This window comes from Leucoraja erinacea, chromosome 1, assembly GCF_028641065.1.
Source record: "Leucoraja erinacea ecotype New England chromosome 1, Leri_hhj_1, whole genome shotgun sequence".
In the NCBI taxonomy this organism is placed as follows: Eukaryota; Metazoa; Chordata; class Chondrichthyes; order Rajiformes; family Rajidae; genus Leucoraja; species Leucoraja erinaceus.
In genome coordinates this window covers 108,276,603-108,295,490 of record NC_073377.1, presented here as the reverse complement: position 1 = coordinate 108,295,490, position 18,888 = coordinate 108,276,603, and the positions used below count along the sequence as shown (strand labels likewise).

Here is an 18,888-nt window from a genome sequence, read left to right as displayed (position 1 = left end):
ATCTCAACATTTTTTAAATACTAATAACTCTTTTATTTTTCATCGATGGGAAAAATCATCTTGTGCTGCGTAGCGGAGGGGGACTGAGTAAGATGGCCAAAAATCATGGCCGTAAGTGGCAGCGATTTTTCTAAAATCAATATACAAAACAACAGGAAGTGTTCAAGATCAGACTTTTAGTAATATAGATGTTGTTAAGTTGAAAAGCATACCAGAAGATATGCACAGTAGTGATGTTACAATACCTACCTTCAGCGGCGCTGCAGTTCTGCCACTGGCCGTGTGCTTGACTTTGGCGCCTTTGAGCGGGGAGGGAGGGAGGGGGACATGTTGAAAAATGTCCACGAGAGCCCTGAGTACCGACGAGCGGCTATTACCGTAAATCTCTGAGTTCGAATCAGGGCAAACTCGGGAGAACTCTTGGAATGAACTTGTACTGTGGGACGGGTTTTAGGTGTAAAATTAAACTTCTTTTTATGCTTTATCTGATGGGATAAATTACAGACTTGATTTTTTAAATTTCAATATGTTGTAACATTTCTACTGATAGGGACAGGGTAAATAGACTGAGGCCTTTTATCTTTGGAGTGTAGGAGGATGAGGGATGATCTCATCTAAGGTGTACAAGATCAGAGAGGCATGAATAAAATGAACACTCACAGCCTTTTTCGCAAGGTCGAGAATTCTAAAAATAGAGGGCATAGGCTTTAGGTGAAATGGGAAAGCCCTTACAGCTACAAATTTTGACTGATAACTAGTAACTAGTAACATGTAATTTGATATCTATAATAATGGGCTAATCGTATTATAACTTGTTAAAACAAAACAACTTGCAATTATCCAGGTTTCACATTATACATCTGTGCAAACAATCATGTTGGTTTTATTGTGTAAAAATAATGCCTCCGATTTTTGTAAATAATCCTGAACTCCATTTCATTCCTAAAATGTCACCATGGAATTTGAATTATGCTGCAGACTGCAGAGAGGTAACATGCGTAGTATCCAAAAATAATTTCTTCATACCTAAATTTAGGTTAGTACTGGTAAAGTGATTGACACGAACTAGTTTATCATCTGATTTAACTAATGAAAGAGGTTTTCTCTGGAATCGTGTACATTATCAGCTTTTAGATAACAGTTTTACTGTGTAGTCCTTTCATGCATTTATTGGATTTTGGTGCGGCAGTGGGTTACTGTCTCAGCATTAATTAATTTGAGTGCTTCTTATGCTTGTTGGCAAATTTATTTTTGCTGTTTGCAAGAGGATTTATAGACGTGTCAGACATCTACCTTTCACTTTGCTGATAGAAAGAATGATAAATCAAAGGAAAGAGGGAATGTCATTTAGTCTATTATTATGATATGCTGAATTGTCATGACATACATCCAGTTGTATTGTGTGGATGAGACTGTTTTGAAAGCAATTTTTTTGATAATATTTAGTCAGAAATGTTACAGTAACCATCGCTCATTTGAAATTGTGCAAGGTTACTCTTTCGGGAGGGAGAGGGAGTGCAGCTTAGTTCACCAGGTTAATTCCCGTGATGGAAGGACTGACATACGTTGAAAGAATGGATCGACTGGGCTTATATTCACTGGAATTTAGAAGAGTGAGAGGGGATCTTATAGAAACATATAAAATTATTAAGGGATTGGACAGGCTAGATGCAGGAAAAATGTTCCCAATGTTGGGGGAAGTCCAGAAATAGGGGTCACAGTTTAAGAATAAGGGGTAGGCCATTTAGGACTGAGATGAGGAAAGACCTTTTAACCTAGAGAGTTGTGAATCTGTGAAATTCACTGCCACAGAAGGCAGTGGAGGCTAATTCACTGGATGTGTTCAAGAATTGAATATAGCTCTTAGGGCTAACAGAATCAAGGGATATGGGGAGAAAGCTGGAATGGGGCATTGATTCTGGATGATCAGCCATGATCATATTGAATGGCGGTGCTAGCTCAAAGGGCCGAATGGCCTACTCCTGCACCTATTTTCTATGTCTATGTTTCTATGACTGATTTCCCGAAAACTCTGTCCGTACTCTACCTGCCAAGGCCTGCTGGGTCTCTTGGTTGCGAAGCATTTAAACTCCCCTTTCCATTTACATACCCACATTGACATACCCACATTTCTCAATTCCACCCGATAGCCTCACTGAATGTCCTTCAGTAATTTCATCTCGGACTACTGACGTTATCTTCTCCTCAGTCATTAGAGCAACTCCTCATCCTCTTTTACCCCCATCTCTATCTCACCCGTAGCACCTCTATGGTGGAACATCAAACTGCCAATCCCGACCTTCCCTTAGCCAGGTTATAATGTCCCGTTCACATATACCATGCCCTGTGTTCATCAAGTTCCCAGCATAAATATCACCAACAATCTCTGCTGGAGGCTAGATGTCAGGCCTCTAGTATTGAAATCATTGCAATTTAATCCAACCATCATACCTTGTTTCCAGCCATGCCCTTCCTTTCCGGTCTTCTGAATTTGCTCTCATTGATATTTGGACTGACTTTCAGCCTTCTACCTGCCACACTACTGCATGGGGTCCCATATCCCTATCAATCTAGTTTTAATCTTTCTGAGTAGCACTCGCCAACCTGCCCTCTTGGATATTCAAAAAACCGTAAGTGATGGGAGCAGAAATAGGCAATTCAGTCCATCAATTCTACTCTTTCCCTCTCAACCCCATTCTCCTGCCTTCTCCCCATAACCTGTACTAATCACTACTAATAATCAATATCGGTCCAGATTCAGTTCAGGTGAAACCTTTCTCTCTTGCACTGGTCACCCCTGCTCCAGAAGAGATCCCAATGGTCCAAATATTCTTAATCCCTGCCCTTTGCACCAACTCTTCATCTCTGCATTTCCCTGTCCTATCATCCTATTCGTACCCTCACTAGCACATGGCACTGGGAGTAATCTGCAGATCACTACCATGGAGGTCTTACTTTTGAACCTTGTCCCTTTTCCTACCTCTGCATTTATGCCAATATGCACGATAACATCTGGCTGTTCACCCTCTCCCTTGAGTATACTCTTTAGTCGCCCCGAGTCATGCTGGACCCTGGCACAAGGGAGGCAAGAGATGTCCTCTTCTATGACGCCCTCATTCTATGATCCATTCTCCCAGATAATCCTGAGGTCATCCAGCCACAGCAATTCTTGCCTCAAGCAGTCAGTCAGGACTCCTCTGCAGTTGGACGCACTACCACAGGTATAATCCTCAGAGACACTGGACGTTTCCTTGACTTCTGTCTAGTGAATTATTTGGGTACGTTTATCTTCAATTGAGAAAGCATTTGGGGCAGCACGGTTGCGCAGCAGTAGAGTTGCTGCCTTACAAAGCCAGAGACCAGTGTTTGATCCTGACTATGGGTGCTGGCTGTACAGAGTTTGTACGTTCTCCCCGAGACCTGAGTGGGTTTTCTTCTACAAAGACGCACAGGTTTGTAGGCTAATTGGCTGAGTAAAAAATGTAGATTGTCCCCAGTGTGGAGGATAGTGTTAATGTGCAGGGACTGCTGGTCGGCACAACTCGGTGGGCCAAAGGGCCTGGTTTTGCGCTGTATCTCTAAACTAAACTAAATTAAAACTGGACATTAGTAAAGAAGCAGATGCAGTTACACCAATGTAACTGATGATTGGATTTAAGTGATGTAGCTGTGTAGCCTGTTTGCACTTTCTTTCTTGGAAGGAACATAGACATATTAAGGTGTATTCTATGCATCTGATGATATTGGATCATACTGATACTGGATATCTATAGTATAGCAGCAGTCCTTAAATCTCACACAGAGATCTAGTGATTAAATTGGAGTGTTATAAATGAGTTCTAAATGAGTCAGTATACTCCATGGTTTACAAAAGATTACAGAAAGTGTTAGGGTGACTCAGCGGATCAGTCAGCATCTCTGGATGACATGGATAGGTGACATTTCTACTGCATGGTTTATATTGGGTTTGCATTTCACTGTCCATAGGTGGCAAAATGTTTGTAATGATAATCATTTTCACTGGAACTCTGACAATTCTTGGCTTCAACGTGCATACAAATATAGGTAGTAGATATAAAATACTCAAAACAAGGAACTGCAGACCTCTGTTTACAAAAATATAGTACACTGATATATAATATACACATATAAATATAGATCATGTAATGTATTTACAATACATTTGTTACAATGCAAATTGATATTTACGTTAACTTAGTTCGGGAGATTGTAATGAAATGATTGAGCTTTGAAACTGCAGTGGTCACTGCCGTCGGGGTAATGAAATTTGACTTTTTATTGGTGCAGAATTTGTGGGCTAGTCAAGTCCCATGCATTTGTAATGTGTGGTAGTGTGCAACCAGTGAGGTTGGCAAAATATCATTCATGGAAATGATGGGAAATGTGATTGTTAAATACTTATGGAACAGTTTAAATAGAAAAAAAGCCTTCCTCGTGATTGGAGTGAAACAAGGCTTGTGCGGAGCTCCAGCAGAAGTGATGTTTTCACGTTGATGCTCCAGATGGGCCCACGCCCTTGCCACTGCAGGCTCTGGGGATGTTGTTGTTAACTGCAGCATACGTAACGTCCATGCAGTGATTGGTTACAATGTTGATTAAGAGGAGCTGCAGGATATCTGCTGTGGCGTGTTAATGCAGATTGTCATGTCGTCTTGCAGCGCAAGGCTGCAATGCTACACTTCCTTCTCTTTTAAAGTTCAGCTAAATAGGAGCAGCTGGAAGATAACTTGTATAATGTGGCCTGAGTTTGGGGAAACATGTTCCTACACAGATTTGTGTAATTGTAAATCCTACCTGTATTTGTAGAAGATGTACTTCTTGATGTGCAATGAACAAGCCAGTGATTGTGACCACTGCAGTGCAGCATTCTTGGAGCCTTTTCATTGGTAAAATATGAGACGCAGTATTTCTAATTGCATGTTTTTAAACATTATAAATTTTTAAACCAAATATTGCTGTTGTACCTGAGGCTGAAAATCAATTTAACTGCTGATGTAAACACCAAGTCACTATATTTAATATTGTTAAAGCTATATTGTTAGATTGTAACTGCAGACGTTCACATTGTCCCCGAGCATAGAGATTCACAGCAACAGGCAAGTTTTTATTTCTACCCACAGTCTTTGTTGGAGATGTGGCTTTGGAGTTGGGTGGGGCAGAAGGGTAAGTTCAGCATGTTATTACCATGTGAAGATAGGAGATTCCTCAAGTAAAAACAAGAAAGAAAGAAATATTATGGGATTAAGAATTGAATCACCACAATCACTGCAGGATCCTCCATATGCTTGCCCAGCTGAAAGAAAAACAGAAAATGCGGAAGCACTGTGCAGGTCAGGTAGCAAAATAAAAGTTATTTTCAGGTTGAAGACTGTCGATCAGAACTGGGCATGCTTCTTTATCAGTGTTTAAGAAGGAACTGCAGATGCTGGAGAATCGAAGGTTACACAAAAAAGCTGGAGAAACTCAGCGGGTGCAGCAGCATCTATGGAGCGAAGGAAATAGGCAACGTTTCGGGCCGAAACCAAGGGTTTCGGCCCGAAACGTTGCCTATTTCCTTCGCTCCATAGATGCTGCTGCACCCGCTGATGTTCTCCAGCTTTTTTGTGTAACCATGCTTCTTTATCAGATTGGTTGAAGTTATAAGGAAGGACCATGGGTTGCAATCATTCCTTGGTGGTGGGGGTAAAGGAAGAAGTGATGGACAGCAAAACAAAATCTGCTGATGGAAAATGGTGGGGCAAATTATTCTCCATGACACCAACATTCCTCAAGTAATCTGGCAAAAATGATGTAGGCAGGAACTGCAGATGCTGGTTTACACCGAAGATAGACACAAAATGCTGGAGCACCTCAGCGGGTCAGGCAGCATCTCTGGGAAAAAAGGAGTAGGTGACGTTTTGGGTCGAGAACCTTCTTCAGACTCTGAAGATGGGGCTTGACTCGAAACATCACCTGTTCCTTTTCTCCAGAAATGCTGCCTGACCGGCTGAGGTACTCCAGCATTTTGTGTCTATCTTCTGGCAAAACATATGGCCAGGCTGGTTAATGACAAAATATGCATGGGATAACGATGGTAGAAGGAATGTGCAAATTAGGTGTAAAACAAACTATGGTGTATGGAAGTATAAAAGTGTAAATGATTCACACGGCAAAATTATTAGCACAGGAAATTCTAAAGTTTAGTTCAAATATCCCTGGTTGTGGAAAGTGGTGTGAAGCACCATTGATGGTGCGAGGGTGATATTCCTCCTATTTCCCTACATATTTTATGAAAACAACCATTTTTCAAATTAGTTAAATAGCGGACTAAACAAATCGCTGGCAAGCTAAATGGATATTGTGCTCTAGCCTAAAATTCATAAATTTTCTGTCGTAAAATTCATTTGATTGGTTTACATCCCCTTCTCTTCATGAAATGCTGTCCCCACATTTCCTGAAGCCAACACTCTGTGGAGTCTGCAAATACTGCGTCATTCTCACTATGATCACCCGTCTCCATGGCAACCGTGGCAACCACACAAAAAGCTGCCAGTGAGAGCAGGGAAAATATAAGGGAAGACACACACAGATCATCTTGCAGGAAGAAATCAAATTGGTGATCGCAGTGTCTGCACGCACTGAAACATTGGAGTGATGTGCTCTGCAGCAGTTAGTGATCCGTCAGCAGAGACAGTGAGGAAGGAAAAAACACAGATGTCCCAGTGGGATCACTTTGACTCTCCGATGGTTGGCAACTTGGTGTGAGGTTTGCAGCTTTCTTGACAGTAACTGAGAACACAGGTTGTATGTTGCACATATTTGCACCAGTTTCAGTCACTAATGAGGAAATGAGCATTGCACATGTTGATGGTGTCATCCACATGCCAAAGGCAATGGAATAATGACTCCCGTGCAAAAAATATATGTGTATATATATATATATATATATACCCAGCTTTCATATGTAGAACATATAGTGCTCTAGTGCATTCCAAGCATCCAAAAGCCTTTGTGTAAACAACTTGCCTCTCTAGAACATTGAATAGTACAGCACAGGACTGGGCCCTTCAGCCTACAATGTTTGTACTGAACATGTGCCTAACTAAACTGATATCATCTACCTGCACACGATCCATATCCCTCTATTCCCTGCACATCCATGTGCTATTTAAAAGCCTCTTAAACACCATTATCATTTCTGCTTCCACCACCACCCCTGGCAATGCGTTCCAGGATCCCACCACCCTCTGTGTAAAACACTTGCCCCGTACATCACTATTAAATTTTCCCCCTCTCGACTTATAGCTATGGCCTCTGGTGTTGAACATTTCCACGCTGGAAAAAAGAATCTGACTGTCAACCCTTTTTATGCCTCTCGTAATTTTACATACTTCTATCAATTCTCCCCTCAACCTCTGACATTCCAGACATTCCTAACTGTCACTGTATGTTATGTTGTCATATATAGAAAGACTAACGACCTAGAGTTATCGGATGATCTTTTATGAGAATCAGGGTTGGGAGTGGAGGGCACGTATTCCCTCATTTCAACTTCTCATAAAATAAAGATCAAACTTCAAACCGTAAGTTCTCGTTTAATCTTTCTATTTTATTTCGAAGTCACGTGAGTGACTACGTGAAGCCTTCAAAGCTCTGTGGTTTCATGCAGTAACCCAATCTGTGTGTGAAACACTTAAACAGATAAAACCATAAATGGTAGAAAATATGGGTTATTAATACCATGATGCTAACTTGCATACATGGCCATTGCTCTTAATCGGACCATAGTCCCAATTGGCTTTGAGTTAGATAATAACTCATGCAACCCTGTTCAGAATTCTATCTGCAAATATCCTGACATATTCAACCAAATGTTATAACTTCTGAACACACACTATGTAAGCCTCTTGCTGTATGATGAAAGGGAAATGTCCATTCTATTGGCTGCTAATGAGCCATCAGCAATCTCTTGAGAGACTATTAAATAACAATGAAGAAACTATCTTTCATCTCATAGGTACTAGCTAGCTCAGTGTACCTGTATACATAATAACACCCCCAATCTCCGATCTGGTGGGTATGCTGTCAATTTCAAATGTATGCAATCATGCCCGTTTTGCTTTCTGAGATCATTCGCATAACAAGCTACCCGAATGTCAGTTATGACCCAGAGACCGAGCCAGAGATTGAGTAAAGACTATGTTCTTTGTGCTGAAATCAGTTGCTAAAAGCATAATCAACTTAAAGATACTGCTCCTATTAGGAAACAGTAGATGAATCTCTGCATAATAATTTACTGATATACATTGCACACTACGATGACTGTAGGCTTTTCAGAGCGGTCATATATAAAAAAACACCTTGCATAACATTAGTGAACAGCGGGTGAATAGCCAATCATTTATTGTCCCACTTATGGAATTATAAAGAATGACAAAACAGCACAAGCAGTGTTCATTGTGCTATCGCTTAATTGCTTCTCTAAGCCCAAACTGAAAGCAACATAAACCTCTGTTATTTCCGTTTAAAATTAACTCACATATCTTGTTCACAAACTTCCCATACAATTGTGGAGAGCTAGCTGCCCGAGAAAAAAGGCTGCACCAGCCATCACTCGTGACTTCAAGTAAATAGGAGCTTCTTTAGCCGCCTTACCATGGCCTGAATGAATAGGCAGAGTTGGCACAATTAAGTTTCATGTTGCCTCATCCTTAATATCGAAAGAGGCATCTACTGATAAACCCCTAAATCTTATCAGCTGCAAATTTTGCATGTCATCTAAAACTTGATGACACAACGCCCTTTGATCTGAGTAGGGTAGCATTAGCTTCCACCACTGGCTTTGTTATCAAACACCAAATATATCTGTGCCTCTTGTGTATAGATATGGCAAAGTATGCATCTTCAAGATCGATTCTCTGAATCAGCTAAATTGCTGAAAGCCAATCAGCCATCTCAAACTGGGTAACCAAACACATGATCAGATTAGCCAAATCCTAACCTGATATGGCATGCTCCATGTTCCTACAATCTTGAGAAATATCAGAAATATACCCCTTTTGTTCTTGGGCAGACTACTCATCCTCTGTGAGATGTCACTGATTCCACTTGGAACCACCGTTCCTCTATTGACCATACAGACGGAAATTCTTGGCTTCTCTTGCCACGGAGGATGCATTATCTAGTTATTCATTCAATTCGCTGATAACATATAATCAGAACCTTATGACTAGAACTGAAACACCGTATCCACTTGATGTGAGAATACGAGTTCCCTGTCAACTCTTGACTATTAGTCACCACGAATCCTCAGCGTTCTACCTTAGAGTGGAAATTAGCCTGATGCAAGCCTGAACTAGGAATTGCTTTGCAGTCCTCTGACTGAAATCACCTGTCTGAGTCACCAGTGTGCGCAACACAATCTCTGCGACCAGCCACTCAATCAGGAATACTGGTATTGAGAGCCTACAGATTATTATATATACCTTTACGATTCACAACATGAACCTGCAGGTCAGATAAAATACTATATGCCAGACCGGCTTCCTGCTAGTTGCTACCTATCCCATAGAGGATGGCAATGATGTTTTCAACGAACTGGCAACTCCACTAACTGAGCAGAATTTTAATTATGTGTTGAGGGAGACTTCAACTACTTCACTCTACTGAGCAGCCTGATAATCTCAATCACAGATGTTGAGGCAGTGCTTCCCTGGTCAATATGACCCATATGGCCAGCCAGTTCCAGGATGGTCAACCCTGAACCAGGATAACCAAGCTGTTCCTACTTGGATATTACACAGGTTAGTATGCAAGGCACCCTGCCAATGTCTCTGCATCAACCTGATCTACTCCAGAGACAGTGAAAAGATACTAGACAGCCCATGCTGCCAGTAAATCCAAACCTGGGCCGACAGACTGCTCCATTTCGGAGTTTTATGGATGTTATTAAAGAGACCTTACCTGCCAGCGTCTCTGAACCCTGGTCGATCTGGTTGTTGGAGGTTCAGCGAAGTTCCATTTGCAGACCCTGTCTGACCACATCTTCAGCCCGTTTCCAGAGCTCAAAAGTGATATTGCTGTGCAAGGCACGCCTGCCAGCATTCCTGACCACTTCTTCGACCTACAGGCCTTGCTGGAGCTTTAATGTGCAGGCCACGCTACCAGTTTATTGGTAGCATTGACTATTGGAACATCCAAGGTTTTGCAATTTCCCGGACTGGGATATCCCCCAGCCGTTTCCAGCCTAACATCTTCCTTCAGCTGGTGTGATGTTAGGTAGCTGATGCTGCTGGCCAACTCCTCTTGCAGTGGCTTGCCCGTCCCCGAGGGAACAGCAAATTTAGAGGCAAGAGCAGGCAGCTCTTCCTTATGTGACTCCCGCATATCATGCATTAAAGCGTGGGATTCAGGCACATACTCATATTCGGAGTCAGCTCCATACTGATCTCCGACACTCCCCTCATCCGAGTGGGAGGAATATTGCAACCCTGAACCAGGTGTTGCCACAGGCATATGGCTCGAACTGCCTGTGCATGCCTCCGTAACACGGAGCATATTTTGTGCCACCATCTGTTCCATCAGATGTTCCAATTGAGACAAACGGCCAATCACGTCTGCCATAGATGTGGGTACAGAAGTCTCTTGTCCCGAATTGTCTAACAGGACTTGTCTCACGGACTTGGCTTTGGCTTTGCCCCGACTCGGAGTTGCCAAGCTGCCCCCTCTAGGAGCCAAATCGGAACTAGCTGTGCAGACCAGCACTGCCAGCAACTCTGAAGTGGAAAACGGATGGCCGTTGGCTTTTCGCACTGCCACGGTCCTCTGCTGTTGGTTTCTCAGCAGCCCCTTTAAATATTTGTTTGTTTGCTTGTTCATTTATTTATTGTACTTACCAGACAGGTTGCGCCTGCTAGTGACTCTAGGGCGTCCTTGCTCCCTTCTGGAGCCTCAACGGAGTATTTCAGGGTAGGAATAAAGCGCAACCCTGAACCAGGTGTTGCTTCCTCAGGCCTCTGGCCCCCCTATGACCCGGGCGAGCCGGCATTATAATCAGAGTCACCTCTCTCCGATACTCCCCTCGACAGAGTGGGAGAAATTCTGCAACCCTGCCAGGTGTTGCCACAGGCATATGGCTGGAGCCGCCTGTTAATGCCTCGGGTGCACGGAGCATATTTTGTTCACATGATTAAAATGAAGCATATCCCCATTAGTTCAGGGATTTGATTGCTTTATCAATATCCACATAGTTGGAGTCACTTATAAAATAATCTCCAACAGTCCCCTCTACTGAGCGGAAATTATCATGACGCAACCCTGAACCAGGTGTTGCTCCCACAGGTGTCTGATAGACTCAGGTCAAAAAGCTTCCTAAGCCAGGAGCTCCTTGCTCCCTTCAGGAGCCTCACCGGAGTTTCTTAGGGGAGAAAATAGAACGCAACCCTGAATCAGGTGTTGCCTGCTCAGGCCTCTGGCTGACTCCCTCCAATCTGTACAGGCATTGCCCATGAGATGTTCCGAACAGCCGCCTGCTCCAGTGGAGCCCCATTCTGCCAAGATAGTCACAAAGGTGACCGAGCGGCAGCCACTATTATCAACCGCCAGCTCTATTTATAGCTGCCCTATAAATAGAGCATACGCTAAACGCTGCTCTACAGTATATGCTGAACCGACCTCAGCCGGCAGCATCTATGTTTAAAATGCTAGCTGCTGAGGAGATCCCCACAGCGAATACTGACCCGGCAGCTGTGCTTCTATGGCGGTCACTATCCTGGCCGCAGCTACCCTCCACGGTGGCCTTCAAATCTAGCTGCCTGCTCCCGTTCTGAGCTCCAACGGCGGCAGCTGCTCAGGCTGTGCCTGTCAGCTACTCCGGGCCCGCTATACCGCAGCGGCCCGTTCCTGAAAACAAAATTGGCTTTCCTGCCAGAGCAGTTTCGAACTGCTCCGATTCCCACGCCATGCGTCAACTTATTGACGCGCATGCGGGCTGACGGGCTCTTGACGTAGTCACTCACGTGACTTCGAAATAAAATGTATTAACAGTAGGTTTATTGCATTCTTAAACATATTTCTTCCTGCCATCTTTTGCGCCCTCTGTTTTCCAGTGGCTATTTCTTCTGACATATCCTTGTTCATTGTTCTCTTACCTCAAGTTTAACCATTTGTCCTCTGCTTGTGGCTGTAAAGAACAAAAATTGACATCAGTTGAGCAATCTCTATTTTCAATTTTTAATTTAATTTTGTTTGTTAGATGTTTTCTCCAGCCTTGTTCATGTTGACAAACAGTTACATTTTGAATATGGGAACCCAAGAAACTGCTATTGATATTCTTGTCAGTTTTGTACTGCCGCAGTAAATGTTTGTATAATTTAAAGAACAGTAGCACTAAAATTTGATTCTTCTGATTTGTATCAGAACAATTCAATCAAACTGCTGGTTTAAGTATTCTTCAAATGTTACTTTTCCTTTAAGAATGCTGTACGTCAGACAATGTCAGACTGTTGATTTCCCTACTGCAATGGAGGACACATATTTTGCTAAGTTGTATTGAATAGCTCTACATGGAGAGGACCAAAACATATGTTGTGAATGGAGTGTACCATGGCATATTGTGGAAAATAATTAGTAGTTGTTAAACTGTATTGAATTATTTGACTCAATAGAATCAGCCTCAATCCAGCAATGCTTTGGACTTGCATTGAAGATTGCATTATGTAGATTGGACACCCCTATAGTTTCTTGCAAACAATACCTATTGTTTCTCATTGTGTTTGACGGCAGAATAGGGTTAGGAGGAAGAGATACATCAGCCATGATTGATGGGCCGAATGGCCTAATTCTGCTCCTATCACGTATGATCTAATTTGTTGTGAGCATTCACTGGGTCAAAGTGTATCACTAATCAATGGTATTCCTCTTTTCCAGTCTGACAGCAATGCAAGCTTCCTCCGTGCTGCAAGAGCAGGAAACCTTGACAAAGTGCTTGAATTCCTCAAAGGAGGCATAGATATCAACACATCGAATCAGGTATGCAGACTCTATGTCATCATGGAATGATTTCTTAAATTTTCCTCCCTATGATGTAACCAATAGCCAAGAATTTGCTTGGCATTGCTTGTATTTTACCTTTGCATAGATTTATTTCAGAAATATTTAGTTTATATAATAAATGCTCACTGATCACCATGTGGGGGAAAGCTTTACACTGCAGGAAAATATAAATGTAAATTGAAAATGACGAGTGATGGCAGAAGTTTGATTTAAAAATAGAAACCACCACAGAGTATTTGTTCATGTCCAAGGAGAAGAATTAGCCTATTTGGCCCATTGAGTCTACTCCGCCATTCAATAATGGCTGATCTATCTTTCTCGCTCAACCCCATTCTCCTGCCTTCTCCCTGTAACTGTTGACACCCGTACTAATCAAGAATCTATCAACCTCTACTTTAAAAATACCCAAAGACTTGGCCCTCACAGCGGTCTGTTGCAATGAATTCCACGGATTCACCACCCTCTGGCTAAAGAAATTCCTCCTCATCTCCTTTCTAAAGGTACATCCTTTTAGTCTGAGGCTGTGCCCTCTGGTCCCAGACTCATCCGTTAGTGAAAACATCCTCTCCACATCCACTCTATCCAGGCCTATCATTATTTTGTAGGTTCCCCCTCATCCTTCTAAACCTCCTAGTACAGGTCCTGAGCCTTCAAATGTCCATCATAATCAAAGCCGTCAAACGCTCACCCAATCATCCCCGTGATCATTCTCTTAAACCTCTTTTGGATCATCTACAGCCAGCACAGCCCTGTTCAAATATGGGGTCAAAACTGCTCACATTACTCCAAATTGAGTCTGACCAGTGCCTGACAAAGCTTCAGCATTACATATACCTATATTACCTCGAGCCCTCATACCCCCTCCCTTCCTGAACACCCACCACCCTCCCATCAGACATTGCCTCGGCCTCAGTCCACTCACCTGCCCAACCCCCATCCCTGCCGTGTGTTCACCATCCCCCCTGACCTCCCCCTCTCTGATACCGAATGGTCTGTCCTCAGCAGAGGCCTCACCTTTGTCCACCTCCGTCCCCACCGTAATGAGTTCCGCCCCCGCCACGATGTGGAGCTCTTCTTCCGTCGCCTCTGCCTCAAACTGTTCTTCCATGGGAAGGAGCCCTCACCCCCCCATTGATGATCCCTTTTCCTGTCTCCAATGGACCCACTCCTCTTCGACCCCCCCTTATGGCCTTCCGGCTTTAGACCTTTTTATCCAAAACTGCCGGCGGGACATCAACCGCCTCAACTTCTCCACTCCCCTTTCTCACTCTAATCTCTCCTCCCCCTGAACGTACAGCCTTCCACTCACTCTGCAACAACCCAGACTGGGTGATCAAACCTGCCGACAATGGATGCGCCGTGGTAGTCTGGCGCGCTGATCTCTACAAGGCAGAGGCCAGGCGCCAACTCTTCGATACCTCTTCCTCCTTATCCTTGGACCATGCCACCTCCTGCACCCACCCACAACTGACTGACTTCATCCGCTTCACCACTAACTTCCATCCGGCACTCAAATACATCTGGACCATTTCCGACACTTCCCTACCATTTCTTGACCTCACCATCTCCATCGCAGGTGATAGATTTCTGACCCACATCCACTATAAACCTACTGACTCCCATGGTCATTTGGACTACACTTCTTCCCACCCTGCTTCCTGTAAGGACTCCATCCCCTACTCCCAATTCCTCCGTCTACGCCGCATCTACTCCCAGGATGAGGTGTTCCACACCAGCGCATTGGAGATGTCCTTCTTCAGAGAATGGGGATTCCCCTCCCCTACTATAGATGAGGCTCCCACCAGGGTTTCTTCGATACCACGTGACATTGCTCTCTCTCCCCATCCCCCCCCCCCCACTCGTAACAAGGGCAGAGTCCCCCTAGTCCTCACCTTCCACCCTACCAGCCGTCACGTACAACAAATAATCCTCCGTCATTTTTGCCACCTCCAACGTGACCCCACCACTTGCCACATCTTCCAATCTGGTCCCCTGTCTGCTTTCCGCAGAGACCGCTCCCTTCGTAACTCCCTGGTCAATTCGTCCCTTCCCACCCGTACCACCCCCTCTCCGGGCACTTTCCCTTGCAACCGCAGGAAATGCTACACTTGTCGCTTTACTTCCCCCCCTTGACTCTTCAAGGACCAAGCAGTCCTCCAACCTCATCCATTGCATCCGCTGCTCTAGATGTCAGCTGATCTATATCGGTGAGACCAAGCGTAGGCTTGGCGATCATTTCGCCGAACACCTCCGCTCGGTTCGCAATAACCAACCTGATCTCCTGGTGGTTCAGCACTTCAACTCCCTTTCCCATTCTGAATCCGACCTTTCTGTCCTGGGCCTCCTCCACGGCCAGAGTGAGGGCCACCGGAAATTGGAGGAGCAGCACCTCATATTCCGCTTGGGCAGTTGTACCCCAGCGGTATGAACATTGACTTCTCTAATTTCAGGTAGTCCCAACTGTCTCCTCCCCTTCTCAGGTCTCCCTCAGCCCACTGGCTCCTCCTCTTCCTTTATTTCTCCCCCCCCCCCCCCCCCCCCCCCCCCCCCCCCCCCCCCCCCCCCCCACCCTCACATCAGTCTGAAGAAGGGTTTTGGCCGGTTAAACGTTGCCTATTTCCTTCGCTCGATAGATGCTGCTGCCCCCGCTGAGTTTCTCCAGCATTTTTGTCTACCTTCAGCATTCCATCCCTATTCTAGACCTCTCGAAATTAATGCTAACATTGCATTTGCGTTCCTTACTAACAATTCAACTTGCAAATTGACCTTTCCTAATCTTGCGCCAACACTCCCAAGTCCCTTTGCATCTCTGATTTCTGAACCCTCTCCCCATTTAGAGAATATAGTCGATGCCTTTATTTGTACTACAAAAGTGCATAACTGCACACTTTGCTACACTGTATTCCATCTGTGACCTGCCCACTCTTCTGGCCTGCCCAAGTCGTTTTGCAGATTCCCTGCTTCATATAAACCACCTGCCCCTCCACTTATCTTGGTATCATCCACAAATCTGGCCACAAAGTCATCAATTCCATTGTCCCAATCATTAATATACAATGTGGAAAGGAGTGGATCCAACACCAATGGCTGCCAGTTGTCACTGGCAGCCAACCAGAAAAAGCCCCATTTATTCCATCACATTGCCTTCTGACATTTAGTCAATCTTCTATCCATGCGAGTATCTTCCCTCCAATACCATGGGCTCCCATCTTGTGTCCTAACCGGCCGTGCGGCATCTTGTCCAAGGCCTTCTGAAAATCCAAAGTAAGCAACATCCCCTGACTATCCTGCTAGTTCTGTCCTCAAAGAATTAATTTGTCAGGCAAGATCCCCCTTCACAAAATCATGCTATTTTATCACGTGGTTCTAATAATAATAATAATAATAATACATTTTATTTGCGGGCGACTTTCAAAGTCTCAAGGACACCTTACAGAAATTAACAAGAGAGAAAAAACATATAGTCGGAGTAAAATAAATAATAAGGACATCACCAATACACAAATTAAAGACAGAAATCGCTCCAAAGACAAAAAATCAAAAACACAATGTGAAGAGAGAGCAGCGGCAGCTAAACCACGCCAGCGTACACTCTCCCTTCCGACAGCCATCTTGGACACAGACTAACATATTCACTTACACACAAAAAATCATCCCCCCACAATGGTTACCACTGTGGGGGAAGGCACAATGTCCAGTCCCCATCCCCAGTTCTCCCAAAGTCAGGCCTATTGAGGCCACCGCTATTGCCTCTACGGAGGCCCGATGTTCCTGGCCGTTCTGGGTGCTGTTGCCCCGGCGTCGGGAGAGTCCTCTCAGCGGCTGGGCCACCTGGAACGGCCGCTTCCTAACTGGGGACCGCGGCTTCCAAAGCCGACAAGGCCGCGCCAGTTTGGAGCTCCCAGGCTCCCGATGTTAGAGTCGGCGCCGCCCGCTCCGCTCCGCAGACCCGCAGCCCGGAGGTGTTGATCTCGGCGGTCACAGCTCACCGGAGCTCCAGCGCGTCAATCCATCGCGGCGACCCAGGCAAGGCATCGCCCGCTCCGCTCCGCGATAGCACTCCAGCGCTGTGCCGCCACCGAAGCCGAGGTGCTGGGTGGTCCCCGCCAGGAAACGGCGCTCCACGCCCGCTGGTAGGCCACGAGGACGGGTCGACGGGGCAGCATGGAGAAAAAGCTGCCTCACTGACCAGGTAGGGACCTAGAAATATTGTTACCCCCTTCCCCCCACATTAAAAAGACTATCTCTCCCACAAACAAGGCACAGGACTCACTAAAACTGCAAAAAAAAGTGAATTAAACGGACGGCTGCTGGTTAGCAACCGTTCCCCAAGATGGCTCCTCCTCCTCAGATGGCTCCTCCTCCCCGAGATGGCCCCTCCTCCTCGAAGTACTTGGAAACCTCATCCTCAATAATGGACTCTAAAATCTTACCTGCCACTGAGGTCAGGTTAATCGGCATACAGTTTCATCTATTTTGCTTCGCTCCCTTCTTGATCAGCGGAATAACATTTGCAATTTTCTAGTCCTCTGACACCACTCCTGACTCTAGTGATTCTTGAAAGATCTCTGCAACTATTTCTTTCAAATCCCTGGGGTGTAATCCATCTGCTCCTGGTGACTTATCCATCAACAGACCTTTCAGCTTCCCAAGCTCCTTCTCCTTTGTAATAGCAACTCCACTAACTTCTGCTCCACGACTATCTTGAATTGATGACACATTGTTGGTGTCTTATGTTTTGAAGACTGCAGCAAAAAACGTATTCAATTCATCCGGCATTTTTTTATTCTCCGTCACAATTTCTCATTTTCCAGTTGCACAATATCCACTCTTGCCTCTCATTTATTCTTTATATATCTGAAGAAACTTTTAGTATCCTCTTTTGTATTATTGGCTAGCTTACCTTATTTCATCTTTTCTCCCCTTATTGGCTTTTTAGTTGTCTTCTGTTGGTTCTTAAAAGCCTCCCTATCCTCCAGTTCTCCCTAATCTTTACAATATTATATGCCTTTGCCTACTTTTACACTGTCTTTGACTTCCTTTGTCAGCCACAGTCTCCCCATTCTCCCCTTAACATCTTTCCTCCTCTTTGCAATGAAATGATCCTGCATCTTCCAAATTACTTGCAGAAACTCATGCCATTAATGCTCCACTATCATTCCTGCTAGGGTCCCTTTCCAATTAACTTTAGCCAGCTCCTCCCTCGTGCCTCTGCAGTTATCTTTACTCAGCAGTAATACCAACATATCTGATTTCATCTTATCCCTCTCTTTCGTCAATAAAGTAATGACAGAATGTTTTCCTTTATTAATATAGACTATGAAATGAGTATAGAATATAAGGGTGGGAATGCTGTGCTCTAATTACATTCAGCTGTATAGTTAGGGTACAGCTTGGCTATTGCACGCTGTTCTAATCATCCTGCTATAGGAAGGATGTAACTGCTCTGGAGAAGTCGCAGAAAGATTTACTCAGATAGTACCTGGGAGGGATTGTTTTGCTTATGTGGTGAGGTGGATTTCCTTGGCATGGAGGAAGCAGGGGAAAGAGGCAGTGCTGGTCTGTAGTTTATCTTTCAGGAGGAGAAGGTGAAATCCATCTATCATCTTATCAGAGCAGCCAAGCAGGAAATAATTATTTCAAAGGGGAGTCCTAAGCAATGCCAACAGGCTATGGAATGCCTGGTGAAGGCAGCAGCATTTTTGCAGCTTCCCTTTCTCTTTCAAACATATTTTAAATCATCCACCCATAGCCTGGTAAATCCTTTTAGAGAATCAGCCATTTATTGAGGACATTGTGAGGATGTTGGCATTGCACTGGATTTTGTTATACATT

The 18,888-nt window shown here is 44.4% G+C and overlaps 1 protein-coding gene across 4 annotated transcripts in view; it reads left to right on the top strand.

The window, feature by feature from the left end:
* The window catches only part of LOC129700480 (ankyrin-2-like), a 634,003-nt gene that overhangs the window by 376,168 nt on the left and 238,947 nt on the right, over positions 1-18,888 (top strand). For all 4 annotated transcript variants that reach the window (XM_055641008.1, XM_055640993.1, XM_055641017.1 and 1 more), the window contains one exon: positions 12,928-13,029. In XM_055641008.1, coding sequence (XP_055496983.1) covers positions 12,928-13,029 — 102 coding nt within the window. The remainder of the gene's footprint in view (positions 1-12,927; positions 13,030-18,888) is intronic.